This window comes from Sprattus sprattus (genome assembly GCF_963457725.1).
Source record: "Sprattus sprattus genome assembly, chromosome: 5".
NCBI classification, from domain to species: Eukaryota; Metazoa; Chordata; class Actinopteri; order Clupeiformes; family Clupeidae; genus Sprattus; species Sprattus sprattus.
In genome coordinates this window covers 23,516,448-23,534,256 of record NC_137924.1, presented here as the reverse complement: position 1 = coordinate 23,534,256, position 17,809 = coordinate 23,516,448, and the positions used below count along the sequence as shown (strand labels likewise).

General features: G+C 43.1%; 1 protein-coding gene across 1 annotated transcript in view; it reads right to left on the bottom strand.

Annotated features, from left to right (window-relative positions):
• cntnap5a (contactin associated protein family member 5a) overlaps nucleotides 1-17,809 on the bottom strand; it is a gene marked incomplete at its 3' end in the record, with an annotated part of 48,414 nt that overhangs the window by 11,523 nt on the left and 19,082 nt on the right. Inside the window, exons 5-14 of the mRNA XM_080839717.1 lie at nucleotides 15,852-16,036; nucleotides 15,528-15,671; nucleotides 12,560-12,827; nucleotides 11,005-11,148; nucleotides 9,916-10,087; nucleotides 5,022-5,128; nucleotides 4,241-4,360; nucleotides 2,357-2,557; nucleotides 422-578; nucleotides 14-141 (exon numbers count right to left, since the gene is read on the bottom strand). Coding sequence (XP_080695843.1) covers nucleotides 14-141; nucleotides 422-578; nucleotides 2,357-2,557; nucleotides 4,241-4,360; nucleotides 5,022-5,128; nucleotides 9,916-10,087; nucleotides 11,005-11,148; nucleotides 12,560-12,827; nucleotides 15,528-15,671; nucleotides 15,852-16,036 — 1,626 coding nt within the window. The remainder of the gene's footprint in view (nucleotides 1-13; nucleotides 142-421; nucleotides 579-2,356; nucleotides 2,558-4,240; nucleotides 4,361-5,021; nucleotides 5,129-9,915; nucleotides 10,088-11,004; nucleotides 11,149-12,559; nucleotides 12,828-15,527; nucleotides 15,672-15,851; nucleotides 16,037-17,809) is intronic.

The following is a 17,809-nucleotide window of genomic DNA, read 5'->3' as shown; positions in this document are numbered from 1 at the left end:
AATGATCACCTACTGTCACCATAACAGCGCAGCGGTCCGATGTTGTAGACAGCCTCAGACCCGGGCCTGTGTGTGTCTCCTATAGTTATCTCTCTCACGGGTAAGTGCTCTTTATATGAAAGGATGCCAGTGTCATTCACCCTGCACAAAAATGTAAATAGCTATTACTCAGAGTCTTCCTGTGTGCCCTCCAGTATAGCCACATGGGTGCACATAACAGCATGCTCTGAAGTTTATAGACCTCATTACACCCTTCAACTCTTATGTAGACTTAAAAAAAAAGAATGAAAAACTCCTTCAGTACTGTTCCATCTAGTGCACAACACATGTTACAAACCAGGCACCAGGCACTTGTAAACTTCACCATGTAAAGGATTTAACAACACTTTTCGTTTGTCTGTGCTGTTCCTGTCAAGGGTACCATGTGTCTTTGTCTGCATCGCAGTTGCAGAAGTAGTTCATGTCTATGCAGTTCTCCTCCAGACTGCAGGAGCACTGCTGCACTCCCGGCAGGTAGCCCCCCCAGTAGGTACGCTTCTCCCCACTACGGTCCAGCCACCAGGACAGAGGCGTCCCATCTGCACCCCCACACCGACCCAGAAGAGAAAGGTGTAGACATACATCAGAATACATACGATAATATAATCGTGGCCATTTTGTACAATTCCAATAGATATTCAATGTGCTGATCAAGGATTGTCCCGCAGAGATGTGGGCAGGAGATGCTGAGCTTGCAGTAGCGTCCCTAAAAATAGGCCCTTAAAAATCCACTGACCCATCTGTAGGTGCGCTGAAGCTTGAGCATTCACATATTTCCACACTTCAGCATAAATGTACTGGATGCTATGTTGAGTTTTTCTGTTGGTTTTGCTTTTGTTGACAGCGCCTCTGTGCTGTGCCTATGCATGCGTTTTGAGTTCATGTTGTTTTTTTCTATGAGACCCAGCGCTGTAGAAAGAGTTTAAGAAAGTGTCTTAGCCTGATGCTAAATTTGTTTGATTTCTTGGTATGAAGCTTGATTTATTTAGAATGAGCAGGTTACTCCGTGTACAGATTTATCTGCTTGTTTTTATTGGTATCTTGTCATTTTTAACTTTTTGTCTGTCAACCTATTTATTTTGCTCTAAAGCACCACAATAAACCTGCTGGTAAAACTGTCTAGGTTCATTTAAGGTGAATCTGACCATGGCTATGGTAATCGATTTTGGATACATTTTGATATAGGAGCAAGATCAAGGTCCCAAGGTTGCTTACACCAATAAATGACACAGACGATTCCAGATTTATTTGTATTTTTCTCTCGATTTGTGATAACTGCTCTCAATATAATGACTAACAAAAGGTATTACATTTTGTGGAAGTCAGATTATTAACATGTAATTAATCTGATAAAAGAGGTAATGGCTAGCAAACTGAATTTAATCACCAAGCTCATTTGGAGCAGCATCAAAAAGTTTAGAATAAATGAAGTTATCAAGACGTGTCCAAATAAATCAACAATTTGTTCCCCATTAATGTCATGGAAAGTTATGAGTAGGAAATATGGCTTTGAGACTCTGGGACTTCAGCCAGAGGGAAACGATCAAGAGGGAGGGCTGTGAACATTCCGAGAAAGATCCAGTCTGTAAATGTGCAGCATCCTTGAGGTGTTTGGAAGGCACTTCTTTCATTTGTTACCATAGTTTCACATCGTCAGTTCAATTGATACTCATTATTTGAATTCACGTGAATTGTACACTCAGTGCAAAAAGAGATATTGTTTTACTCTTAGCCCTTCCACTCTTATTTAAGTACTCACGGATAAGAGGGTAGCAGCAGTGTTAGCACAAGACATGACCATTACACCAACCCCCCCCAAAAAGCTGTTATTTTTAACAGCTTTTTTAAAAATTCCACAACAAAGATTCATGAAGATATCAGTAAAGAATAAAACCAATTATGTTTTCTTTCAGATCCACTGCTCTGAAGAAAAAAAAAACGGACAAAAAAAAACCTTCCCATACATAATGACCCAGAGGTTTGGGAATAATAAACGTCTTTATTGTCTGCTGTGGCACGTTTGTTTGCCTCGGAGGGACTGGGCTTCATCAATTTTTCATAAATTAGGAGCCTTTGCATGACCATCCCACAGCGGAACAAGAGCTGAGACAATAGAGGAAGTCTAATGATTGGTGTGACTTTCTCAACTCCCTGGGTGATGGCACACAAACTTTGTTTTGAAGGACCAAGAGTACACCAAACCCACACAGTGGATTTGTTTGCTCGAAGTCTCACTGGTATCCTATCAGGCCAACGAGAGGTGATATTACCACATTTCTACCATCGTGAGAGACTTGAAATTAATTATGTGTTCTACCCCAAGTGTTGAAAAGGCGGGACTTCCTGCACTGGTACACCACTTCCTGTTGACACTGGTCTGAGCTGGCCACCAGAGCATGAAGCTGGTCAGGTGAGGCACTGTAGTTGATCTGCATGACATGGGGCCTCTCAAGGGTGGAGCCCTGAACCTGCACGGCATTTGTGGTGTTGTGAAGAACCACTGTCCAAACCTTTTGCTCTGCAAGACAAAGACACAAACCCTTGCTGAAATTACAATGCAGACGCAATGCAGACGCAAAGCAGATGCAAAGCAGACGCAATGCAGACACAATGCAGACACAATGCAGACACAATGCAGACACAATGCAGATGCAAAGCAGACACAATGCAGACACAATGCAGACGCAATGCAGACACAATGCAGACACAATGCAGACACAATGCAGACGCAATGCCCTAAAAGGCAACCTTGTTATTGAGATAATTTGCTTTACAATGGCCAGTTAAAAAATCTGCTTCAAATAGGTAATGTATCATTATCATTTACATAGTAGCTTGACGAGTAGTTGTTGTCTAGCGATGTGATGTGAAGCTCTGTGACTATCAATCAATGTCTCACGTGTCACTTTGAAATGAAAGTACTCGCTGACAAATCCTTTCTTGTTGTATTAGCAGTAGGACATGTATTGCTACAAGATTTAAAAGCAACCTGTGTACTGGGTAGAGTGGTGTCAGTTACCTCCCTGCATAAATTGTACTGCACAGTAGCACACGCCGTCTTCCCTCTCACAGCAAATTCCACTGAGACTCCAGTTGAATCTAAACGGCTTACTAAGAGCTCTCTGCTCTCTGAGTGCAGGTGTGAATACTTTCAGGTATTCAACAGCTGGGACTAGCACGGAGCAGTCTCTTTAGGGTTGTAGCCACTTCACTTACAATGTACTTTTTATTAGTTTATTAATACATCCTCTTTATGTTCTATAGAACTATATGTTCTTATATAAGCCCTATCTAAATAATGAATGCAATAAGAAAAGACTATCGAAGGACAGATAAGGACAGACAGTATTTCCCTATTCTGTACATGGAATATCATTGGCCATCGCATGTTCCTATGGTTATTACCATTGTTGACCTTGTTGCAGCAGTCAACCATAGAAACATATAGCACTTTTATGTAAGCATTGGCTTGACATGTTAGCTTCAGTTCTGGCCCTGAACATCTTACAGGGCTTAGTATAGGGCTTAAGGCAACTTAGGCAATAAGGTCTGTATAGGCAAAGCCCAGTTCAGTGGAAATGGACAAGGAACACAGGACCCAAGTTCACGTGCCAAGCTTTCAGTAAGGAAAATCTAAGACAATCTGGTTGATGTATTTGAAGTCTGCTGAAGTTTTGAAGCATTTTTCTTTTCTGAAGAATTTCTCCTGGGAAGGGAGAGACTATGATCAAGTATATCTAACAAGTATATCACTCAAACACAAATAAACTCTAAACCATGATTTTCTTTTCTCAAATATATATATATATTTATTTGCGCCTTTTTGATATATTAAACAATGACCTTCTGGTTGTTTCTTCTACTCTCAGTTCAAGTATGCAGGAAGCCTTTCCAATCATGTATTAGTTATCATAAAAGACACAACAGCGCAACAGAGAAAAATGAGTGAGAATAGCCAGTGTCCATGCAGTGTATTTTTTGGCATGGCATTCTAATGGTCACTCTAAGCCTTGATATGGATTTTAGTTTAACAGTCTTTTACTCTCAGAAAGCCTCTCAATGTCATAGATTATGGACAAAGGATTATCATAGATTGCAAATTTATGGATTATGATTATGTTGATCTTAATCCTCTGTTCCCAGTGTGCTGACATAAAATGACAGTTGGAATATTTGCTCTCTGACATCACAGACCTCTCACCTGTCATATTACAGTAGACCTGCATGGGCCCCAAAGGACCACTCCCATCTGGATCGATGGAGAAGTAGCCTGAAGAGCCGCCTATTAGTCTGTATGCCTCACATGACGCCTCATAGATTGCTGAAAAAAATAAGGGGAAAATTGCAAGCAGACACACTAAATTTAGCCCTGAACATAATCTTAGCACCTTAGAGAAAGGTTGCGAATAATAATAATAATAATAATACATTTTATTTATATGGCGCCTTTCAAGAGACCCAAGGTCGCCTAGAATGCCTGATTCTAAGCGCAGACAGACATATGGGCTACCCCATCAGCTGCCTGATAATTAAGTTCTGACAAATGCTAATAGAAATGCTGAAGTCAATTAGCATGGATTTTTTAGCGTTGAAGTGTAAAGGTGCTAGCACTGACACATAGAATAGCTGATGAAACCCCAAATATAGGTGAGAATTTCAATATCAGTTTAAACAATAATTAAAGGGCTCTTTAACTTTAAAGAGGTGCTCCAAAATGAGTCTTAGATTCTTACGAACTCATCATAAAATAGTCACAACCACACTGAGAGTTTTATGAACTTGAACATTCCTTCCCATTTACATTAAATAAATACTCCCATAAATCAACTATATGTGTTTTTTTCCCTTTAGCCCATCAACTTTAACATCCTTTCTGGTGGCAGTAACTTCTCACTGGGAGAGATGTAATGTGAGGCTAATTGGGCCATGGGGCTTGTGTGACTGGGCCCTTAACAGTGATTGGGCCGACACGGGGGACTCACAGTTATGGCAGGTGGCTCCACTGTAGCCTGTCCCAGTGCAGTCACACTGGAAGGAGCTCCACGACTGGGAGCATCGACCTCCGTGCTCGCAGAAGTTGGGAAGACATCTGTTGTGGAGAGACAGTGAGGATAGATCATTGAGATACTGATTGAGCTGCAGCCTTCAGCAGAATGGTCATTTATGCATGACCTGAACCTTTTCAGTTTTAAAATAATTCCCACTATACATTTTTCACCCTGCAAGAACCCGACAGGCGCCAACGGCAAAGCATCCACTGATTGCACCCCTAGATGCCTAGATGAATGTACAGTATTAATGCTGCTACATCAAACTTTGACTAATGCAGTATAATGTGATCATGTTGAGTGCAGTTCAGTTCCGTACAGCTCAATTCAATTCTCTGCATATTTTTTGGAGAACATTACACCACTTTTAGATGTGCCATATTTATTTTGACATTTAAGGTTCAGTTTAGTTTCTTCTTTGTTTGTAGTGAACTTGGAAGCACTTCCAAAGTATCTAAGAGCCAAGATGCCAGAATGCTAAATGAAACAGAATAGAATAAGGAGGAGGAGGAGAAGGAGGAGGAATTGCTGACTATAAATATAGAGAAGCGGGGGCATCATGGGAGGTAGACCAAACGTATCTTCTCTCAAATCCGCTGCACCCAGTGGTGCACACAGTCAGCATATGCACAGAGGCTGACACGGTGCACAAGCATTCTCTTTTACCTCCGTTAAGGCCACAAAAGCAACTTCAAACATTTGCTGACAGTATATAAACTTTTAAAACGAAGTGTGAATAAATCTGCATATAAAGGTTCAAAACGACTTCCTTGTAATGTCAAGAGAGTTGCAGAGAGTCGACTCAACTGACATTTGTTCAAATTTCTGTGACAGCACTTCTTTTTATTTTTTTTGAAGCAATCGTTTTACTCCACAAATCTCTCCTCTGAAGTCAGACAGACATTCTGGATTACTTATGACACTTAAGTTTCAAAGGGAAACATTTAACAGCTGGATAGTAAAAGGGGTGACATAAGCAAGAATAAAAGATACCACCACATTTTAATTGAGGAGTGAAAAACAAAACAAGAAATCCAAACTAAATGATCTCTGATGGTCTGGTCTTAGACATGTTTCCACTAGTGGCCAACGGTCAGGATTTGGAGCGATGATTCTTACAGAGTCTTACATAAGACAAAGACATGCTCTGTCTGGCCATAGTTCAAATAGCCAGTGTGGCAGTTGAAGATGGCTGTGATGTTATATAACCCTCTTGGGTCAACAAGTCATATTGAAGCAGAAGCTCCGTAACTTGTTTTGTTATTGTAACCGCAGCTGCACTGCAGGGCATATAGTGTTTGTTAAAGTTTAGTTTTTCTTCATTTTTTCCCCCCAACCAATTTCTGGTCGATGATATCGTGTCATATACTTAGACTTCACCAATCCACATGTAACTCAGCTTGATTCTAGCCCCATGTGGCTGATATGGAATATAAGGTTTGTCTTCCTAAGTGGGGGACTCCTTTCATGATAGCGCCCCTTGAAGTCGGGTAGGCTCAAGGCAATATCTTGACAACCGTTTCACCAAAAATGACACATTTATTTATGCCAAGTTGGCCTCTAGCTCATTTCAACATGAAGAAACTAGAAAATGAACAGTTTAAGGCTGAATCCCATTTCTCCCCCTACCCCTTCCCCTCCGTTTTGCGCGTTCATGTGGAGGGGTAGGGCTGTCCCAATTCACGTTAAGACAGAGGGGTAGGGGAAGGGGAAGCGCTTTCTACCCCTCCAAACGGAGATTTTCCGAGGGCACACTTCAAACGGAGGGGTAGACTGATTTCCCTCAATGCATTGCGAACCCGTGATCATTAAAGAACAAACATCGCGCGAGTCCATTTAAAAATGTCGGAAACAGCAGGGAAAGCATCACACAAATGAAAGTATTTTCTTTGTAATTCATGATTTTAAAACTTGTTTGATGAAATGTTGCATTGTGTAAATAACAGCTGCAGGCGCCATGTTTGTTTATATCTGGTGAGTGACAGCTGTCGCTCTCCGGTAACGTAACAGCTGACGCTTCGTACTGATGACGTACGTAATTGTTGAAGTGCTATCCCAATTCGAAGGGCTAGCGTTTCAACCCCTTCGGCTACCCCTCCGTTTGAAAAAGCGAAGGCGAAGGGGTAGGGGTAAGGGTAGGGGTAGAGATTAGAAATGGGATTGGGCCTAAGTCTCAGTTTCTGTTTCTTACACTGTATAGCCATTTTGCAGTTGCTGGACCAATTTCGATCGTTTGGACCCAAAAAGATCTGAAAATAGGGCCCAGGTTGAAAAATCCAGAAGTTTCTCTTTAATTCTGGCTTATTCTCTCACTTTATGCAGCAGTCGAATTATGCACTGCTATGCAGTACATCTAGTTCCTCATGAATTTAAGCAAGCAGTGATGCATCCTTCAGTCACCAGTATGACAGCTTTTCGATTCTAAAACTGTGGGACCAATTCCCTCCAGAACAAACAAATAAATTCTTTCTTCAAACAAATGCCATGGATAAATGAGTTGAAAACAACCAGCACTTTAAACCGCCTCAGAGAGAAGGCCACATGGACAATTTGATTAATAGTGCCTTCATCATGGCTCCTTAAATTTCACAATTACCAGCCTTTTAGGGCTACGTATATTATTTCAGGAGGCTTTTTCCCTATGTACTCTCTCTCCTGGGAGAAGCGCTTTATGAAGGGCTGTATGCACAACACAGCTATTTCGGCTCCCATTAAACCACTGTGGAGGGGGGCTGGCTGTAGCATGGCTAATGTGTCGAGTGATGGTTTAATTATCACTGCGCTATTTCTAGTTCATGCTCACAGACACCAGCTTTGGTGGACCATTAAATTACAGTATCTAACCTGAACAAATGGTTCTCTGGTTGTAAACTGGGTGATGAGGTTTTAGTGGTTACTGAGTAACTTCTGTGACTGGCAAGGAAAGGTGTAACAGAACAGTTCCTTTACAATAAGTATACTTCAATTGCAATGGTGCAATGTGTGTCATATATGCCAATTAGTGTCAAATCAATAAATGACTGAAACAATGTAAAAAATAAAATAAATACCACACTATAAGCATCCCGGTTTCAACATTAACATGTCAGTGACAGGTCTTGCATGACAAATGCCTATGCACAGCCTTTTATTGCAGCAGCCCGAGTCTGTTCTTAAAAGGCACATCATACATTTTGATTAACGCTGAAAGGGTTTCACTCCCATGGCTTGTGTGGATGCTTTCAGACAGGACGTGATGTACTGCGAAAAGCTTCACAGGCATCAACATCCACAACAACACGACCATCTTGAGACTCTGACAGGCAGTCAGACGGCAGCGTGACCTGCGAGAGGGTGCTGAGCTTCTCCTGGCCCTGTTCCACAGTCCTCCCCAGCCTTCGGCAGATGTGGCAGCGTGAGGCCATGCCTGTGCCCCTGCACGGGGGTGGGGTGGGGGAGGGGGGTGTGAGAGGGGGGCAGTGAGCGGCTTCTGCTGCCATCCCGCCGATCCCGCTGGCTGGCACTCCAGCTGGTGAGCGAAAGCTGCCGCGGCACAGTGCGGCACAACACGGCGCGGGCAAGCGGGGTGAGGTGAGCGAGGCAGGACCCCGGCCGATGACAGCTGGTCATGAATGATGTAAAAGTGGTGGCGATGGAGGGGTCCTGTCGTGTTCACACAAGTTAACTATTAATAAAAAACCCTATCCCCGGAGGACGCCAGCGGGACGGACTCTGAGGAGGCGGAGGGAGAGGAAGGAAGGAAGAAAAATGCGAAGACAAACGTTTGAGTCTGAAAAGAAATGAGATTAGAGAACTGTCATAGGAAATTATGGTAATCCTGCAACATGGGGATGATGGGCGTCTCGCAAGCTGATGTCAAGAAATCATCTGTGGTCAGACCCAAAAAGGGAAAGCTTAAACTCCGCTGTAAAAACTGATTAACAACACTGCTGAAGCTTTCCGCTTAATTTTCGTTCCAAAATCGAACAGAAATACAGAGAATATTTCAGCCAGAAAAAATGTGTAGGATGAATCTTGAGTGATAAGTGAGAGAATAGAGAATAGTGAGACCGAGAGGTGTTGAATAACAACGCAATTGTTGTGAGAAAATAAAAAAAATTGCTTAGCCAATATCGCCAATGATCATGTGCTCAAGTGTCCAGGATGTATTCCTTTTTTTTGGCTTTGTATCCAACAATACAACCAAGCCACAATGTTGACATTTATTCAGCACTTTTCAAATATTTTCTCTCTGCCAAGCCCCCTGTACTTAATTGCCTGACCTTTCTCTTGACTCTGTGTGATTACCCACCTAACTCAGCTCGAGTGCTTATGGAGGGATATTCGCCCAGAAAAACAACAGGCCTCCCCACACACACACTTGTTTGTTCTGTCCTACATCGGATGTCAGTGCCCTCTGGAAACTGAGAAACTGGGAAGTCGCAGTGGGCATCCGGTAATCAAGCTCATCAGTCTTATGATCTGTGTCACCAGTAATGAGAGAGCAGGAGGAGGGTGAAATATATAGATGCTTGTTAGTGCAGCTTTAAGCTAAGCTGTCTTATGGATAGATGTCGGCTCTCTCTAATTAGGCTCCTTTGTCTGTGGCGTCCTTCTAGTTCGGCTCGATACACAACAGCTCTGGGACAAACACGGAGCAGATGCAGGGGGGGGTGAGGTCATTGTGAGAGAGGGCCAACAACATCCACCTTCAATATCAAAATGTACTCCGGGAAGTTTTGTACATTTTTTTAAGCATGAGGGCATTTCCAGCTTGACAATACTTCATGTTTTTTCACAACCCTACTCCCTTTGCGGACTTCACATCCAGAATTTGTAATGGTCATACCTGTCACGGATGCCACAGATGTCAAACTGGAGCTGGTGATAAGTTCCCAGTCTGCCTCTCTGCACGAGGATAAAGTCGATCGGTTGGTTATTGATGAGAATGAGACGCATGCATCCCTGAAATGCCATTGTGGGGTTGGTGCAGTCTCCATCATCCTGAGATAGAGGACACCCTGAAAGCATCAAAAAACACTGTATAAAAATACTGTATGAAACATTTAGTCTATTACTCTAGTGTACTGTAGACTCTATTTCACTTTGATTTAGACTCTTAGACTAATGCGATTTGCTTCTAGCATGTCTATTCAAACAAAGTGGTCATGTCATGGCTCCCAATGTGGACTGCTGCACTGTATCCACTAATCCATATCTTGACTGTCATTTTGATCCAAATGAATCTTGACTTTAGCACTCTTGCACTGTACATCTGTGTTGCTCATGAGCAGTCACATAATGACAGACCACAGATAGAACTCTTAATGGACTAGCACAGCTGCCAGTCTATGGAAGGGACTCTTGGAAAAGAGGCTTATGAAGTTCTAATGGGTCCTTTTTAAAAGTGCATTTAAGTGTATATGCAATACTACAGATTTAGAGGGAATAGAGGGGAACACATTTTAATTTCCCTGGTCTAATTGCATGTGTAAATGTGTATGTGAGAGGAAAATATTAAGAAAACATCCTTGGCAAATTGTGGATTCTGAAAACTGCACAATCAATGTTATGAATACAAGTGTAGTAAATTATGCCTACCTATGAATACATTTGCATAAAGACATTTCTCACAAAGGCAGGATCAATTGCTCTGTAAAATATAACATCTGAGGTATTTTCTGTACATGATTGAGGAAATTTAACTTTCCCCAAAGCTTTCAAAGGCATAGTAAATAGCGCTTCAAAAAGCTTCATAAAAAGTAACACTTTGATAGCAAAAGACCAGTCCCACCACTTTACCAATGTGTTCTTCAGAAATCCAAAAACATTCATCTCCATTTAAAGGTTGGGTTCCTGCCATATGGCATGAAAGATATGACATCATCAAAGAAGTCACAGTTTAACTGGTACCGTTCGACTAGTGACGCAATCTCACCTCCGAAGAAGAAACCACTGCCCGACTCCAGCTGGTCCTGGAGCTGGATGGTGGAGGAGGGCTCATTGTCCAGCGTCATGGTGATCTGCATGCCTCGGGTGCTGAGGCTCACAGAGTGCCAGAGCCCGTCATTCACTCTCTGACCTGCGGAGACACAGCGGCCGCGATATCATTCAAGTGAGCTGAGGCCACAGGAGACCATTTCCAGCCCTGTGGTACCCCCCCCAAACCCCAAACCCAGTTTTCTCCGGTTCTCCCAGCAGATGTCAGATTAACCCTCCTTGGTTCCAATCAGCTCCAGACATAATTAGAGCATAAATGATCACCGGAGGCTAATTAATGCCTGGATGTGCGGAATGAAAATATGCCAGGGTTCTCAAGAGGCAAAATATAGGATGGATTATTTTTTTTTTCATTGTTGAAGAATGCAAATGTGCTTTAATAAATCAAAGACGTTACCTGTGTTTTATCTAATTGTGCACCTGTGCTTTCAAACTGTTATACTATCCCCTAATCTCCATTCTCTTGTGGAATGACAGAAATGCTTTCATCTACCAAAAGTTCAGGAGTCTCCATGTGTTGCTAAAGCAACGGCTGAAATAAATCAAAACTCCTTCACCCTGCTAAATGATTAACACCTCACCAAGTAGACCTTGTGGTGTGAACGGTCTAAAAAAAAAAATCATCTTTCAGGTTTGATTTAATTAATCCTGGCCATAGGAGTGAAGGGCGCCCAGGGCGAAGGCCACTGCTGCGTGTGTGAGGTCCCTTCTGTGTGAGCCATCTGCTGTCCGCCTCCATCCGTGGAGGAGAGAGGAGGAGTGGAGGGGGCGGGGGGACTCGTGGCCATTGACAATTCAATAATTTCACATTACATTCTCTAGTGTGGTCTGCTTTTGATGTACGTACGCTATGAAAAACCTTGATCAGGAGAGGAGAGCGCTAGAAAAAGCCAACAGATGGAGAGTAGTCTTCTTTTGTCGCCCTCCATACCATCCTTGTTGTCCAACATTACAAATCAGGTCCTGCCACCGGGTCAGGACACACAGATGTCAGACTAAGCCTTTAAAGGTAGGCTCCCACTGTGGTGTATTCCCCCCTAACAGATTAGTACACGGGCAGGCAAAAACTAATCCACTGCTCGCTTTATGGCAACAGAGATAACGGTAAGCTATACAAATGAGTATTTGTTTTCCCCGTGCCCAGCAGAGCATATGTAAACAGAAACAAGGCAAGGGAGATGACATTATGTGTTTCGCCTCTGTAAATTATAGCTCTGGTCGGGCTCGACACCCAACACCATACAACCCTTTTATTATATGTCTCATTTCACCTTTTAACCCATAAACACATAACCCTGTATCACTATAAGTCACCCAAAAACACTGACGTTGTAGGATATTGTGACATTAAAGAACGTGGTGATATAAAGGAACCTGGTGACATAACACAACCTGGTGACATTAAAGAACCTGGTGATACTGAAGAACCTGGTGATACTGAAGAACCTGGTAACTCAGAGGAGCTTTGCAGGGTCCCTCACTTCCTCTCTTACCGGTGGAGACCTCCGAGGTCTTGAGCGCGGTGGTCTGGTGGGTGAGGTGCAGCTGTCCGCTGCTGATCTGCAGCACCAGGCGCTGGGGCTCCTGGGCTAGGCGGCCGGACAGCAGCAGGCCGTCGGCATTCCAGGTACGGAACTGGAGGCGCACGGAGAAGCCCTCCAGGGTGGGTGGCAGCGCCGGCAGGGACAGGAAGCTGCTGCTGGAGCTCAGGAAGGTGGCGGCCACCAGCTGGGGCCCCGAGCAGGAGAAGGTCACGTTGCCCTGGAGGGGGGAGCACATAGTCAGACACCCAGCCCACAATCAATTGTTTCCCAGCTGTGGAGTCAGCGAGAGACAGACAGAGAGAGAGAGAGAGAGAGCGAGAGAGAGATAGAGAGAGATAGAGAGATAGAGAGATAAAGAGAGAGAGAGAGAGAGAGAGAGAGAGAGAGAAAGATAAAGAGAGAGAGAGAGATTCAGGGACGCAAGGTTGAGCTTTTTTTAGAGGCTCATCAGAGACTAAAAGAGATGCATTTATTTATGAATACAGATGGAGACAGAGGGAGGGAGAGAGGGAGAGAGGGGGGGAGAGAGAGAGTGAGAGAGGGAATGTGTGTGTGAGTGTATGTTTGTGACTGTGAGAGAATGAAAGACCAAAGAGTGAGAGAGCGACAAACCAAAAAGCCATTGAGAATGTGAGTCAGAAAATGTGAGGATTTTTTTCATGTTTCAAGATGGAGAGGTTACAAGTGGTTGTGTATGTTCGAGGTTTTGAGGGAAATGTGTGAGGGAGGGGGAGAGAGAGGCTATGCATACAAAGACAGAGAGACTGGGAGAGAGAGAGTGCATGTGAGAGAGATCGAGTGTGAGAGAGATAAAGAGAGAGAGGGAGTGAGAGAGAGAAAAAGAGAGAGAGAGAAAAAGAGAGAGCGAGAGAGAGAGAGAGAGAGAGAGAGAGGGGCCTGAGTGAGTGGGATGGAGACTAAATCTCCATTGAGATTCATAGGGGGCTGGTGGAAATGTCAGACTCACAGCTCCACTGAGACAAGCGGGAGCAGGGGGGAGCAACAGCCCCTGTGCACCGGAGCTCCGCTCTGAGGAAAAGGTCACTTCAGCGTGGGGTCAACCCCTCATTCATCCCCAGGCCACAAGGTTGTACTGACACAGGATCAGTGAGACCAATCCCCAGTAGACTCACCGCCTGACTAAGAACCCACTCGAGTAGCACGGCATAATGAAGAGTAAATTGCTTATTTTGTCCTTCCACTGAAGGCAGTGAGATGCAAATATGATATCTGGAATGAGTCCTTTTAATAGGGCCTCATCATAAAAGCAGCGGCTATAGGGTAAAATGCTAGAATGCTATTATGATGCTGTTAGGTAAAATACTGGGATGCATAACTCCTGGTCTTTTTGAGAATGTGCTGATAAAATAATGCCATTTGACGAGCTTTGGGGGAACTTACAATACAAAGAATGACCGCTCTCACAGCTACTGGCTGGTATATTGGCTTGAGGATTTACTTCTTTTAAGTCCTGTGTCTAGCATATGACTTTATAATGTAAGGACACACGTTGCACCATTTAGATCAGCTTACTGCTTAAGTGCAGTTCTCCTGAGTCGAAAGAATTTACACCATAACAGGAGTCAGTGGCACCATTTAAATGAGCACCACCGAGACAGACAAACACTCTCCAAAAGATTGAAAACAGTTGTCTTAGCAGCTTTGTTTTCCAGACACAAGATAAACGCAGTTTCTTTGTGATTGATAGGTGATTTAACTTGGGCTGACTCCATTTTCACCTACGCTCAACCCACATACTTCCAGAGGCAGTATAAAGTGGTTTTAGTGTACTTTATTGACGGTATTTATGTGCACAGTCTGGGATGTTGTTCAATTTCAGTATCTGAGCTATCAGGACCAAAATATTTACCCCATTTTGAGGTGGTCAGTGTTTCATGCTGCAGCAGATGAACTTGCCAAATAGATTTTTTTTTGTGTTTGGCTGGGTAGTCATTTCAGTATTTTTTCTAGAATCTGTCACTTAGAATTATATATGAACTATATAACAATAATGAATATCATCTGCTGCTTTGTAAACTATCTCTTAGAGGGCGCAATGAGAGATAAGGCAAAACCCTGAAAACAATTTATAACAGCTAATGCCCAGGACACCACTAAATTTGTCCGTTGAACCTTGATCCGAGATAAATAAGCTCACAGAGAGAGCACAGTCTTACATCAGTGTCGCAATTATGCTTGGAGGATATGTGAATAATTCACGCTCCCTGGAAGGCCATAGATTAGCCTACCTTTTATACAGGAGAAATCCTTCTCAATGACAGTCAACACCATTAAGAGTAATTGTGACTTGCAGCGTAAAAAAAAAAAAAAGAAATAGAAAACTGTTGATCTCCTTGGGACCACCTCTTTGGTGCAAGCCAATTTATCAGTTTAACATTCCACTCCGGGCGCCGAAACTACCGCAGCCTGGATGCTATTATGGTATTGGCGTCACTGGCGTCAGGTCACCACGGAGTCTGTCTGAACAGCGCAGTTCATTACAATTGAGCCTCTGGTGCTGCAGGCTTCAAGCGCATTGAACTCCAATGTTCACCAGAGTTCGCATCAATGAAGAGGCTTCATTTGGAATTACACATGCCATTGACATCTCTGGGAGGTCTAGCCACTGTAATATATCTCAGTGCTGACCTTGACTGGGAGGCAGTGTTCCTCATTAAAATACAGAAGCATACATATTCACAGCAACATGAAATATGGAAATCTGAACTGTGATGGCTGTTTTGTTTGTTTTTTGGCAGAGATGAGGATGGTACCAGGCTAATGTTTTGACCCTGCCCAGCAAGTGGGTAAGTTAGTAAGCACAACCACATGTCTGTGTTTGGATACCAAAACATTCCAGACACAAGTGCACACATACACACATGCATGCAAGCAAAGCAGTGAGGAGAGACCTTACCACACTGTACATCTGTGGCTTGCGTCTCTTGGCCAGATCGATTATGTTAACTCCGTTGTAGTACAGATTTTCCATGCAGCCATGGAAGTTTCTTCTCAGGAATGTTCCGGGTTTTCCAGGCAGTGGTATTCCTCCAAAGCTCAGCTTTAAAAAGATAAAACCCGAGGTAATGCCTTACCGCATAGTAAACAAGGCAAACACACAGACATATATTTAAAACTAATTTGTTCAAATTGGCTTAAGATTCAGTTGGGCAATACGGTTATTTAATGACTTAAAATTAAAGCCTAAGATATTGACGGGTGGGGAGAAGGTGACATCTACCTCGTAATCCACTTCTAGCGTGTCCCCGCCTCCTCTGGTGCGGAAGTGCTGTGTGTGGCGGTCCAGTGTGAAGTTCACTTGCTTGTTGAAGCGTTCGATGAGCACCGAGTGCCAGTGCTGGTCATCCAACAGGCTGCCGAGAGTGACCGCCTCGCGGGCTCCACTGGTCCTGACCCTGATGTCATCTGGAGGAGCCAGAGGCCCACAAGGCCAAAGGGGCAGAAACAGACAGAGATATCAAGTCAGAGAAGACAACCAGTCTCTTGCAACAGTAACACATATTTCTGTATGGGGATTTTCAAGCATGCTAATTGCAGAGGATATGTTTGTTTATCTGTAAACAGGATTACGCAAGAACAACAGACACAATTTTCATGAAATTTGGAGTAGCATGGGGCCAAGGAGGGACCCATTAGTGGATCTGAATCACTGGGTGGATCCACAGATGTAGATACACTTATGTTAACGTTGCGTGATTGGCCTAAGCAGAGGTCTGCGTGTCCTCCTAGTTCCATTCATAACACCATACACAAAAAAAATGATAGTAGAGTTTAACCAGATTTCTTTAGGGTGAAGGTTGAAGAGTGCCTGAACATAGGGTCATTAGCTAGGAGCCTGTCATGGGAATGGGTTCATTTTAAGGGTCAGTGTCTGCAGGCTTGTGATGAAATATTACATGTTGCATTTACTCTCTTCATTTCACTGTGACTTCACAACAACAGTGCAAGTGCAGTTAACAGTCTAGGTCATAGTGCGACATTTAAAACACGTGCTCTTAAGCGAGTGTGTGGTTCCCCATCAACGAAGATACACATCAGAAATGCACAAAAGAGTAGATAAATGGAAGCCTTTCAAACTTGTCCAGCTGCTACACTAATGAATGTTTATACATGCACATGTTTTAAGAGGTGCTTGTTTTAGGTAGGACTCTCACAACATCCACATGCACTTCTGCCAGTACCTGCCAGTAATGCAAAACCAACATGCCCACACTCACAAGGTATTACACTGTTAATGGTAATGATTTTCCATAAGGGTGCTATAGTTAGCACCTTATAGTGCGTTTTGTAGACACTTTATTTTGATTAAAACTTCAAGTTCTGGCTAATGCTAAACATAGATACTTGCTAAGATTGTTTTCCACGCTGGCACCTATGATGTCCGGTTACGGCTCAGTGTTCGGCTTACGGGTACACAACACTCTCTCAGACTCTGTTGTTCTGGTCCCATATCCAATAGCTGTGGTGACGAAATTTTAGAATATTATTATTATTGTGACTCAACCGTTGGCTGTCCATTTAAAAACACAGGCTTCAAAGACAATTGAAAAACATTTTGGGTGAGGCCTGGACTTTTGGAGAGAGATGGCAGTCATCCCTCACGGAAAGGAGCTGCTCTCGTTTTTAAGAAAACTGACACTTCACTTAACCGTAGCAGGTTTTCTGAGGAGCCAGAGTTAAGTCTAGGAGACAGAAATACCATCCCACACAGATCTTGCCCCGCAGCTGCCCACACAAAGCCACATACACAGGGTGTCCAAGCCCAGAATGCTTAACCAATCAATTCCAAATCACCCCAGCAGGGGAATAAACCATAGAAAAAATCTGATAAAGATAAAAAACGATACCAATCAAACAAAAACCTATACATTTGGATTTAGTATACATTCAAGTGTGTCTCCTTAATATTGCTAACATGAATAACAAGTCCACAGATTGATGAATTTATAGTTGATAATCAAATATACGATATACTGTGTTTGACTGAAACATTGTTAAAACCAGAAGAATATATAGCTTTGAATGAATCAACTCCCCCAAGCCATTCTAACTGTCATATGCCATACAGGCCGATGGGGTGGAGTAGCATCAATCTACAACTCTAACCTATATATCTCTGTTAGGCCCAAATTCAAGTTTAATTCCTTTGAGGTTCTTCTTAATCTTTATCCAGATTGG